Genomic DNA, 12249 nt, shown 5'->3' on the forward strand with positions numbered 1-12249 from the left:
CTGTTGCGCGAATCACGCTCGTCCCACGGAAGTGCTTCCGTGTGGTGCGCGTGATTTTCACGCACCCATTGACTTCAATGGGTGCGTGATGCGCGAAATACGCAGAGTTATTGAACCTGTCGCGCTTTTTGCGCAGCAGACAAACGCTGCGCAAAAAGCACGGACTGTCTGTACTGCCCCATAGACTTGTATTGGTCCATGCGTGCCGCGTGAAAACCACGCGGGCCGCACGGACCGAATACACGCTCGTGTGAATCCCCCCTAAAACTCACGACATGTTTCGCGCAGCACGCACCCATTGAAGTCATTGGGTGCGTGCAAATCGTGCACGGCACAAGGAAGCACTTCCGGGTGACGCGCGTGATTCGCGCTACAGTAGGTAAAGAAGTGAAGGGAAACATAAAAGCCCCTCCTTCTTTACTGTGTTGTAACATCAAAACAGAGTGTCATAATGATGCCGGCTGCGCGAAAATCACGCAGCCACGCACCATATACAGATGCCACACTGAACTTTTGCGCGCGCAAAATGCAGCGTTTTTTGCGCTTGCAAAACGGACACGTTCGTGTGAATAAGGCCTAAGGCGATATTCAGACCAACATGTGTGAAATCAGACGTGAAGAACGGCCGTTTTTCGTGGCCGATTTGCATCCATGCGGGACCCGTTTTCACAGATCCCTCATAGACTTCAGTCTATTGAGGGATCCGTGAAAACGCACAAAAATAGGACATGTCCTATTTTTTTACAGGCCCTTCACACGGTCCGTTAGAACAACGACCATGTGAATAACCCCATAGAAATACAAGCAGCCGTGTGACGGCCATTAAAAAAAACGTCTGTCACACGGACGATTAACACGTTAGTCTGAATAAGCCCTAACTCATGTGAATGGGGTTTGTCAAAACCTCATGCACGTGCAGCATTTCACCCCACAAATAATTTTTTTTCAGCTTCCCAGTACATTATGCAGTACAATAAATGGTGCCATGAAAAACGACAACTTGTACCGCAAAAAACAAGCCCTCAAGTAAAAAAAATTATAGCTTTTGGAAGGTGGAGAGGAAAAAACAAAAGTTTAAATCCATCTGAACGGCCCCATTGACTAATATAGGTCCGTGCGACGCGCGTGAAAATCATGCGCGTAGCACGGACGTATTATATGCTAGTCTGAATAAGCCCTTAAAATCGGAAAAATGGCTGAGGAGGGAAGGGGATAAATAAGGTGCATGCCTATTAGGGTATGTTCACACAATTAGCAAAACCAGTCTGAAAATACAGAGAAATTCAAGGGAAAACAGCTCCTGATTTTCAGAAGTTTTTTAAGCAAACCCGTGTTTTTCGCTGTGTTTTTACGGCCGTTTTTGGAGCTGTTTTTCTATGAAAAACGGCTCCAGGTACGTCTAAAAAGTGACCTGCACTTCTTTTTGCGGCCGTTTTTTTACGCGGCCGTTGTAAAAAAAACGGCCCGTCGGAACACAACACCGTTTTTTTCTCATTGAAATCAATGGGCAGATGTTTGGAGGCCGAAAATAAGCTGTGTGAACATACCCTAATGTTGCAGAATTGTAATGTATTTCATCCTTTACAATGTAAAGGGTTAATTTGCTGTAAATCCCCAGCAAATTCTGTAACGCACACATTGAGGAATTTGGTGCACAAAATCTGCATCAAAAGCGCAGGTAATTCCGCAGGTAAAATCTGCACCTATTTGATAAGTTTTTAGGTGCGGTTTTTACATTTTGATGCAGAAATAGGTGCAGGTTTTATGCTGCAGATTTTTTTATTCTTTTTTATACTAGTCAGGAAATTCGCAAGCGGAATCGCAAGATAAAGTGACATGTATCATATTTTCAAATACGCACCGCAGGTCAATTTTTCTGCAGAAAATGCGACGAAGATGAGATTTCTTGATCTCATTTACTTTGCTGGTCCTGTATTACACTGCGCATTTGCCGCACGAAAATACCCGCAACAAATTTGCACGTAATAAGTATCGTGTGCATTTGGCCTAACAGAGTTTTTTTTAACTCCCCCTAAGGCCCCGCTCACACATGTTGGATTTTATACGGATTCCGATGACATGCCGATGACTCTGCATCCCATGCATATCAGGTTTCCGCAACCCAGTTCACATCCTGTAAAAAAAATTCCACGTGTAGTTTTGTCCGCACCATGAAAAGAAATCCGCCACAGCAATAAGTAGCATGGGAGCAACTTTGAATGACAATGGGACTTAGGCCTTGTTCACACAGTATTTTGCAGGCAGAAAAATCTGCCTTGAAATTCCTTCAGGCTTTCTCTGCCTCCCATTGTTGCCAATGGGAGATCAGAGACGGAAATGCCTGAAGAAAGCGCGTGTCGCTTCTTTCTCTCGTGAGCGTTTTTTCCGCTCGAGGGAAAAAAACGCCTTCGCCTCCCGTTTAAATCAATAGGAGGCGATTTTGGACGTTTTTGGACGCGGTTTCCGCTGAAAAAAATGGGGCAAATTCTCGTGCGGATCTGCTACACGCTTGTAGCATCTGCGCCAGGAATCAAAGGGAAAGCCTCAGACTTTTGCTGTGGAAAAACACATTGAACTTTAATGGTAACGTAAGAGCGGAGCATTAGTGCTCCTTACATCCTCACAAGTGCTTCCCCCTCCCTTCCCCCTTCACATCGTGTTGTTGCCCTAAGTTTATCGTGTAGTCAGGAAATCTCCTACCTTACAGTATAAACAACGTAGACGATAATTCACAGGGCTCCAATATGTCTTTTTAGCCTCCGTCGGGCTGGTGGAGGTCGGTATACCTTATTTTTGAAGGATGAAATGGTGTAGTAGACTTTGTTATTCCGGAGTCCCCAGGCAGCATCACGAGTGCTCTACCCATGGACTTTGTCCCTGGGAAGGCTCCAGACAACACTGTCTATATATGTAAAGTGACATCAGGGGATTCTCCAGGGCCGGAATCCCTGGCCAGAGTGTTGCCGACGCTCCGGCCGTGTACTCAGGCTTTGCAAAGCTTCGGACGTCACTTTACGTATATGGACATCGGGAAAAGTGCCAGAGTCCCTGGGCAGAGCGCTAGGAGAAGGTTCCAGCTCTGTTCATGGGCAGTGACTTCAGTAGTTTCCCCTGGGCCATTCCCCAGGCGACGTATCTCACTGTATGCCATACTGTCGGATACATTTAGCTAAATAGATCAAAATCCGGAGCATTAACCGGTCACTGCCGGCTCCATGGTTTCCTTCACTGTAATTGACATCAGCACCAAAATCAGTTAATGCGTATAACGTACAAACGTGAGTGCCGCAATTTCCGTTGCCCACCCCCGGTAATGGAGGGGGGGGGGGGCCCAGACATCTTGGCTGTATGGGGCCCAAAAATTCCTGATGGTGGCCCTGATTATAAATATCCAACTCTTTATGGGGCACTGCCAGTTTGTCTATAAAGTTAGATCTTCTCTCATTGGCTACTTTATTACTTATACTTTCCAGTACTAGGTAGAACCCGGCTTTGGCTGCAGAACAGAAGATGGGTAGGCTTTAGCCATAAAGGAATGTACATTGTAAGAAACAATATTAAGAAGATGACCGTGACATTTTTAATGTTAAAGTGGCATTAAGAAACATTATGTGTGCCGAGAAAATATTCCGTTCACAGTTACAACAAAACCACCAGTCTGAACCATTATTGGAGGATGAAGTCATAGATTAAAGAGGCTCTGTCACCAGATTTTGCAACCCCTATCTGCTATTGCAGCAGATAGGCGCTGCAATGTAGATTACAGTAACGTTTTTATTTTTAAAAAACGAGCATTTTTGGCCAAGTTATGACCATTTTTGTAATTATGCAAATGAGGCTTGCAAAAGTCCAAGTGGGTGTGTTTAAAAGTACAAGTCCAAGTGGGTGTGTATTATGTGCGTACATCGGGGCGTTTTTAATACTTTCACTAGCTGGGCGCTCTGATGAGAAGTAACATCCTCTTCTCTTCAGAACGCCCAGCTTGTGACAGTGCAGATCTGTGACGTCACTCACAGGTCCTGCATCGTGACGGCCACATCGGCAGCAGAGGCTACAGTTGATTCTGCAGCAGCATCAGCGTTTGCAGGTAAGATCGACTTACCTGCAAACGCTGATGCTGCTGCAGAATCAACTGTAGCCTCTGGTGCCGATGTGGCCGTCACGATGCAGGACCTGTGAGTGACGTCACAGATCTGCACTGTCACAAGCTGGGCGTTCTGAAGAGAAGAGGATGTTACTTCTCATCAGAGCGCCCAGCTAGTGAAAGTATTAAAAACGCCCCGATGTACGCACATAATACACACCCACTTGGACTTGTACTTTTAAACACACCCACTTGGACTTTTGCAAGCCTCATTTGCATAACTACAAAAATGGTCATAACTTGGCCAAAAATGCTCGTTTTTTTAAAATAAAAACGTTACTGTAATCTACATTGCAGCGCCTATCTGCTGCAATAGCAGATAGGGGTTGCAAAATCTGGTGACAGAGCCTCTTTAATATGGTTTACACCAAATTCTGATCCTTTCATCTACGTGGTGAAGGGGAAATCCAAATTTTGCGAAACAGCCAAGTATGGTCTTTTGCTGTTGTAGTTAATCAATTAAAGATTTGATTTGCCGTGCACTTAGAGATGCTCTGCTTTATATCACTGTAGTCATGTTCCCTTGGACCAGTTTCCTCTTTCTTTTCACATTTTGCCCACAGAACTGGCACTCTGGAAGTTTTCTGTAAACTCTAGAAATTGTGTGTGAAAATCTAAGGAGATCAGCAGTCTCCTAGATGCTAAAACAATTGGCCAAATTCCGTTAATGCAAAGGGGAGAGGGGAATAAGTCGCTGTTAGACCCAACTGGCAGCTTATTTATAGCGGGAACAAAAGTTGGGGCATGTTGTATTCCAGTTTAAAGGAAATATGTGTTCAGAAAAAACCTATTATTTAAATTAAGCTTTTATGTTAAACATATATTGTTAAGAATGTCTGGTGATGTTGTTTTTAAGTCACTATTTATATTTAAAGTAACACTTCATGTTCCGTAGAGATTACTTTTGTGAAATCATCTCATTACCAAGACAGGCAGGATTACACTGGAAGGTAACACCTATAATATGAATAACCTAGGATTACACCAGTGACAAAAGGAGATGGTGACAGCTCACCTCCTCCCCCTTCCTGCACAATGACCTCTGCACAGGTCATAGAGCATGCCTAGAAAACTCTCCCATAAAAGTCAATGAACATCTTCAGTCTACAGGTTCCTGTGGACATGTGGCTGCTGTAAAGAATATCTCTAAATGCTGTTGACAGCACCTCAGGCAATATTGCTGCCCCAATTATGTACAGAAAATAGAATTTAAAAAAATCTAAAATAAGAAAATAAAAATGGACTAGAAAAAAGAATATGCATCATTATCTGTTTTAGTTAGTAAAAATAAAATAGGATGAGATACATTCAATTTAAACCCCTGCTCATTCTGGAAATAGGAGTTCAGTAGACGGTGCTACTCCGTGATTGACAGCTATCTCAGTATGCACACTTCTAAACCGAGAATGAGCAGGGATTGGAAGAAATTTTAGATTAGGGTCTGTTCACATCTGTGTTGTTATAACGGAAACCACAACACAGTGCAGAATCCGTCATATGATAGATACCACCAGTGCCCGACAGACCCCATTGTCTTATAAAGAGGTCGGTCATATTCCGTCGTGGTGTCCCTCACCAGTAATCTTCCCAACAAATCTGACTAAATCTGCGACAATGGGGGGGAACAGAGTATAAGCCATACTGAATCCTGGTTGACAAAAATAAACATAAATATGCTCAGCTTATATGAGTTACTGAAAAAAATATAAGACATTTTTATTGTACAGGTGTTCATAATAAAGTGGGCACTAAGTATGTGGGCTAAAACCGGATAAATGAGTATTACTGTTACGGAAGAACATACCAAGAAATAAGTCATTATCATTGTTAGAGCTGTAAAAATGTCCATCAATGTCAATTTCACTTGCTGGAGTGGTTAGCAAGCAGTGTACTGGAGATCTAGGTTTAACGTCTTCTTTATGGATGTGTTTCTTGGGATAGGAGATATGGCATGGTTTCACTGCGAAAGGAAAGAAGATTTGTAACAAGAAGCATAAAACAGGAGAGGACCATTATACATGATGCAAGAAGAGTCCAAAGTACTGTCTACTGAATATTAAACTTCTTAAATCAGTAATCCAAAATAAGCATGAATACTTGTTTCAGGAAAAGAATAGGAGGTGTACTAGTAGACTTTTTTTCTGAAAATCGATAATAGCAGAAAACAGCTGAGTAAATTTTTTAGCAATCTTACAGAATAATACACTTACAGATGTAGCAATCTTTATCTTGACTATTAATGTGTTAAATACACACTGGCAGCAAACTTTAACTTTCCTTTTTCAATGGCTTTTGTTGTGTGACATCACATTGCAAGTTAAACGTTGCTACATCTGTACACTCAGAGGTGTTATCTTAAGTTTAGGCAGAAATTCTGGTAAACTGCACAGTCAATGAAGACAGCACACTATTCTTATACCACCAACACTAATGCTATGATACTTCTACAGCGGGATTTAAAAGTCTCCAAACGAAGGGGAAATTGACACTTTTGTAACAATCTGCTTATAGGAGGGCATATTCTTGTAAATCTATCTGGTGCAGCAATCCATGGAGAAGGCTGGCAGGAGCAGGCTGCATGTGAGGCACGCGCTGCTTTACCTGCAAGCACGAGGAGAAGGCTGCAAATGTATCCTATAGAATTGACCTCTAACTGAGACTCAGATCTGTATACGCTTGGTGCTGCTCAATAAGTGTCTAGAGATTATCTGCACAGTCTCTAGGATAGTGCTACCCAACCTTATAACCATAGGGGAACCTCTGAATAATTTTTCAAATGCCAGGGAAACTCTACTCCTATTCTTAAGAAGAATATACTGTATATATATATATATATATATATATATTGTAACGGCTGCCGCGCCGTTCCCCGCCTTCCCCACGGCCTCTGCTCCGGTTCCTGCGCCCTCCATTACCGCATGCTCATCCCGAACTCAAGTAAGTGCGGCATCAAGTAAGTGCATCCCTTACCTCCCTCCGCGGCCGTCATCCACGATATGCGGCTGCAATCACTAGAGGGCGTGCGCGCGCTGACTCGCCCTGTCTTAAAGGGCCAGCGTGCACCTTAATTTCAAAGACTTCCTATTTAAGGTTCCTCCTTCCTTTCACCCATGCTTGTTCAACCAAGTTCCCCGTGAGTTTCCCTGTACCCTGGTACCCTGTTTCCTTGCCTTCTGCCTTTGTCTGGATTTCCCGTTGCTGACCTCTGCCTGAACTTGACCTATTGTTTCCATACCGTTACGACGCCAGCCGCCTGCCTTAAACCTATTGCTTCCATACCCGTTACGACGTCTGCTGCCTGTCCTGACTTCTGTCTTTCCATCTGACCGCCTCTACCCGCTGTGCCAAGAGTTGCCTGGGTTCCAAGCATCATCTCCCAGATGACACAGAGGATCCACGAACAAACCGGTGAGAACCGTTATATATGTATATATATATATATATATATATATATATATATATATATACATACACACACACACACACACACACACACACACACAGACACACATACAGTTAGGTCCAGAATTATTTGGACAGTGACACAAGTTTTGGCATTTTGGCTGTTTACCAAAACATATTGAATATACAGTTATATAAACAATATTGGCTTAAAGTGCAGACTCCCAGCTTTAATTTAAGGGTATTCACGTCCTAATTTGAGGAAGGGTTTAGGTATTACAGCTCTTTAATATGTAGCTGCCTCTTTTTCAAGGGAACAAATGTAATTGGACAATTATCTCAAAAGCTATTTAATGGGCTGCATAGGCTATTCCCCCATTAATCCATCATCAATTAAGCAGGTAAAAGGTCTGGAGTTGATTCCAGGTGTGGCACTTGTATTTGGAAGCTGTTGCTTTGAATCCACAACATGAGGTCAAAGGAGCTCTCAATGCAAGTGAAACAGACCATCGTTAGGCTGAAATAAATAAAGAAATCCATCAGAGAGATAGCACAAATGTTAGGAGTGGCCAAATCAAAAATTTGGTACATTCATGAAAAAAAAAGAGCGCATGGGTGATCTCGTGAACTTCAAAAGGCCCACAGAAGACCACAGTGGTGGATGATCGCAGAATCCTTTCCATGGTGAAGAAAAACCCCTTCACAACATCTACCCAAGTGAAGAATACTCCCTTGGAAGTAGATGTATCATTATCTAAGTCTACCATGAAGAGAAGACTTCATGAGAGCAAATACAGAGGGTTCACCACAAGGTGTAAACCATTAATCAGCCTCAAAAATAGAAAGGCCAGATTAGACTTTGCCAAACAACATGTAAAGAAGCCAGCCCAGTTCTGGAACAGCATTCCTTGGACAGACGAAACTAAGATCAACCTGTACCATAATGCTGGGAGAAAGAAAGTATGGAGAAGGCTTGAAACGGCTCATGATCCAAAGCAAACCACATCCTCTGTAAAACATGGTGGAGGCAGTGTGATGGCATGGGCATGCATGGCTGCCAAAGGCACTGGGTCACTAGTGTTTCTTGATGATGTGACTGAAGACAGAAGCAGCTGGATTAATTCTGAAGTGTTCAGGGATATACTTTCTGCTCAGATTCAGCCAAATGCAGCAAGGTTGATTGGATGTCGCTTTACAGTACAGATGGACAATGACCCAAAACATACTGCGAAAGCAACCCAGGAGTTTTTTAAGGCAAAGAAGTGGAATATTCTGCAATGGCCAAGTCAATCACCAGATCTCAACCCGATCGAGCATGCATTTCACTTGCTTAAGACAAAGCAACAACTGAAGACAGCTGCAGTAAAGGCCTGGCAAATCATCACAAAGGAGGAAACCCAGTGTTTCGTGATGTCCGTGGATTCCAGACTTCAGGCAGTCTTTGCCTGCAAAGCATTCTCTACAAAGTATTAAAAAAAACAACATTGTATTTATGGTAATGTTAATTTGTCCAATTACTTTTGAGCCCCTGAAATGAGGAGGCTGTGTAGAAAAATGGTTGCAATTCCTAAACATTTCACAGGATATTTTTGTTCAACCCCTTGAATTAAAACTGAAAGTCTACACTTCAATTGCATCTCAGTTGTTTCATTTCAAATCCAAAGTGGTGGCACGCAGAGCAGCAAATCATGAAGATTGTGTCACTATCCAAATAATTCTGGACCAAACTGTATATACACTATATGGACAAAAGTATTTGGGAAACCTGCTCATTACACCTACAGGAGCTTTTCTGACATCCCTTTCTAAATCCATATGCATTCATATGGAGTTGGCCCTCCCTTTGCAGCTAAAATAGTTTCCACTCTTCTGGGAAGGCTTTCTTCCAGAAGATTGTAGAGTGTGTCTGTGGGAATTTAGACCCATTCATCCAGAGAAGCATTTGTGAGGTCAGATACTAATGTTGGATGAGAGGTTCCGGCTTGCAATCTCCGTTCTATTTTATTCCAAAAGTGTTCGATGGGGTTAAGGTCAGGGCTCTGTGTGGGCCATTCAATTTCTTCCACCCCAAACTCACCCAACCATGCCTTTATAGACCTTGCTTTGTGCACTGATACACAGCCTAACCCCAAACTTTTCCCATAATGTTGGAAGCATCCAATTACCCAAAATGTCTTGGTATGCTGAATCTTTAAGGGTTCCCTTCACTGGTACTAAGGAGCCTAGGCCAACCCCTGAAAAACAAACCCCATAGCATTATCCCTCCTCCCCCAAAACTTTACAGTTGGCGCATTGCAGTCAAGCAGGTAACATTCTCCTGGCATTCACCAAATCCAGACTCGTCCATCAGATTTCCAGATAGTAAAGCGTGATTTATCGCTCCACAGAACACGTTTTCACTGCTCCAGAGTTCAGTGACGGTGTGCTTTACACCACTACATCCGATATTTGGCATTGTGCTTGGTATTGCTTTCATGCAGCTGCTCGGCCATGAAAACCCATGCCATGGAGCTCTCAGCCCACAGTTTTTGTGCGGATGTTACTGCCAGATTAGGTTTGGAACTCTGCAGTTGAGTCTGCAGAGCGTTAGCGACTTTTATGCACTATGCGCCTCAGGACTTGGCGAGCCCACTCTGTTACTTTATGTGGTCTGTCACTTTGCGGAGGAGTTGCTGTGGTTCCTAAACGCTTCCACTTTGCAATAATACCACTCAAGGTTGATCGTGGAATATCTAGGAGGGAAGAAATTTTGCAAACTAACTAGTTGCAATTGTGGCATCCTATTACAGTACCATGCTCTAATTCAGTGAGGTCTTTAGAACAACCCATTCTTTCACAAATATTTGTAAAGGCAGACTGCATGGCTGGCTGCTTGATTTTATACACCTGTGGCAATGGGACTGAAAGAAACACCCGAATTTAATGATTAAAAGGTATGTCCCAATACTTTTGTCCATATAGTGTATTTATATATACATATATATATATATATATAGCAGAAAAAGAATGGCGACAGCACACTGCGACACTAATGCCACCCTACATAAAAACTAAATCTACTTATAATAGGGAGGTTCTTAGTGCACATTTTGATCAAAAGTGTTTTGCCCACCTGCCACGACAAGGCGACCTCTGTAAGGTGGGAACCTACGCTGCACATACACCCAGAAATGGGACTAAGCCTACATATATACCTGGGGATGGTAGGATCCAGCATTGAACTAATTAAAATCACCCAGGGCAGAATGGGAGGAGTGAAAGAACAAAAATGGAGGCAGTCACTAACCCCACATATATGGATCACATAAACACAACAAAAATTTGAACAGCACATTACAACTAAATGATATAAAATGTGTATGCAGGTGCAGGAACACCTGTGACTGCAAATATACACATATGCACACACACACACACACACACACACACACACACACACACACACACACACACACACACACACGCACACACACACACACAGGGGGATTTAAAACGGATGGTGCAAAATTATAGTCTCAGTATTCAGAACCGAGAGAACATAACACAAGTTTATTAACATTAAAAGTCACACCACAGATCCAAGTTTTATCTATGTACTACAAATGTTCAAAGTGATTTCCATTGGTGACACAGCAGATGTCTAGGTGGTAGTCCAGTTCCGTCCAGACGCATGCCAGCATATCCTCAGATATGGACTCCACTGTTTCAGTGATGCGTTGTCTCAGGTCATTCAGATCCTGCGGCTGGGGGAGGGGGGAGGGCGCAGATACACGGAGTTCTTGATGTAGCCCCACAGAAAGAAGTCACATGGTGTTAGATCTGACAATCTTGGAGGCCAGCACAACATTGGTGAATCGTTGTTTCCGGCTTGGCCGAGCCAACGTACTGGTAGAGTTTCATCCAGGTATCGGCGAACATCCAAATGGAAATGTGGAGGTGCACCACTCTGCTGATAGAGTAAGATCTGACAAACGTTGTCTATCTGTTGGATAAGCCATTCCTTTAACATGTCCAGGTAGGAGTGGCCAGTGACAGTATCCTTGGCAAAAAGGAAAGGACCATAAACTTTGCGCCTGCTCATTGCACAGAACACGTTTACTTTGGGTGAGTCCCTCATGTGCTCAATAAGGGCACATTGTTTTTCTGAGCCCCAAATTCTAACATTGTAGTGATTAACTGTCACGATGCGGGGTGTGGATCCACTGGCCAAACAGGTATAGTACAGAGTCTATAGTCCAGAAAGGGTACCTGTGGCAACTCGGACAGTAGCAAGGCATGCTAGACTGGGACCAGGCGGCGGGTAGACGTCAGGTGTGGCATAGCAGAACAGGCAAGGAATGCAGCACAACACGACAACAGCTCAGCACGGTACTAGATCTGGATAGCGCGGGAAACAGGATACAGGAACAGAGAATACTTGGGAACTGGAAGACACTCGGAGACCATTTGCAAGACAAACTATGGGTAACGAACAATGCTCAGGCAAAGAACAAGAGGGCAGAGCCCCTTTTATAGTCCAGTAGCATTCTGTGCTTGATTGCAGACTTCCTGCAATTATGCGTGCACTGGCCCTTTAAGACCGTGCACGTGCGGGCTCGCGCGCCCTCCGGGAGACAGTCTCGATACCAGGAAGTGAGTGTCGGCACCTCACTGGGGGACGACGCTGCAGAGAACACACATGTCCATGGCCACGGTCGTCGAGG

At 43.6% G+C, this 12249-nt stretch overlaps 1 protein-coding gene across 2 annotated transcripts in view; it reads right to left on the reverse strand.

The window, feature by feature from the left end:
• Positions 1-5872: 5872 nt before the first annotated feature.
• The window catches only part of CCDC158 (coiled-coil domain containing 158), a 193773-nt gene continuing 187396 nt past the window's right edge, over positions 5873-12249 (reverse strand). For both annotated transcript variants that reach the window (XM_075849847.1, XM_075849848.1), the window contains exon 21: positions 5873-6104. In XM_075849847.1, coding sequence (XP_075705962.1) covers positions 5893-6104 — 212 coding nt within the window. In that variant the 3' untranslated portion in view covers positions 5873-5892. The remainder of the gene's footprint in view (positions 6105-12249) is intronic.

Source organism: Rhinoderma darwinii, chromosome 1 (assembly GCF_050947455.1).
Source record: "Rhinoderma darwinii isolate aRhiDar2 chromosome 1, aRhiDar2.hap1, whole genome shotgun sequence".
Taxonomy (NCBI): Eukaryota; Metazoa; Chordata; class Amphibia; order Anura; family Rhinodermatidae; genus Rhinoderma; species Rhinoderma darwinii.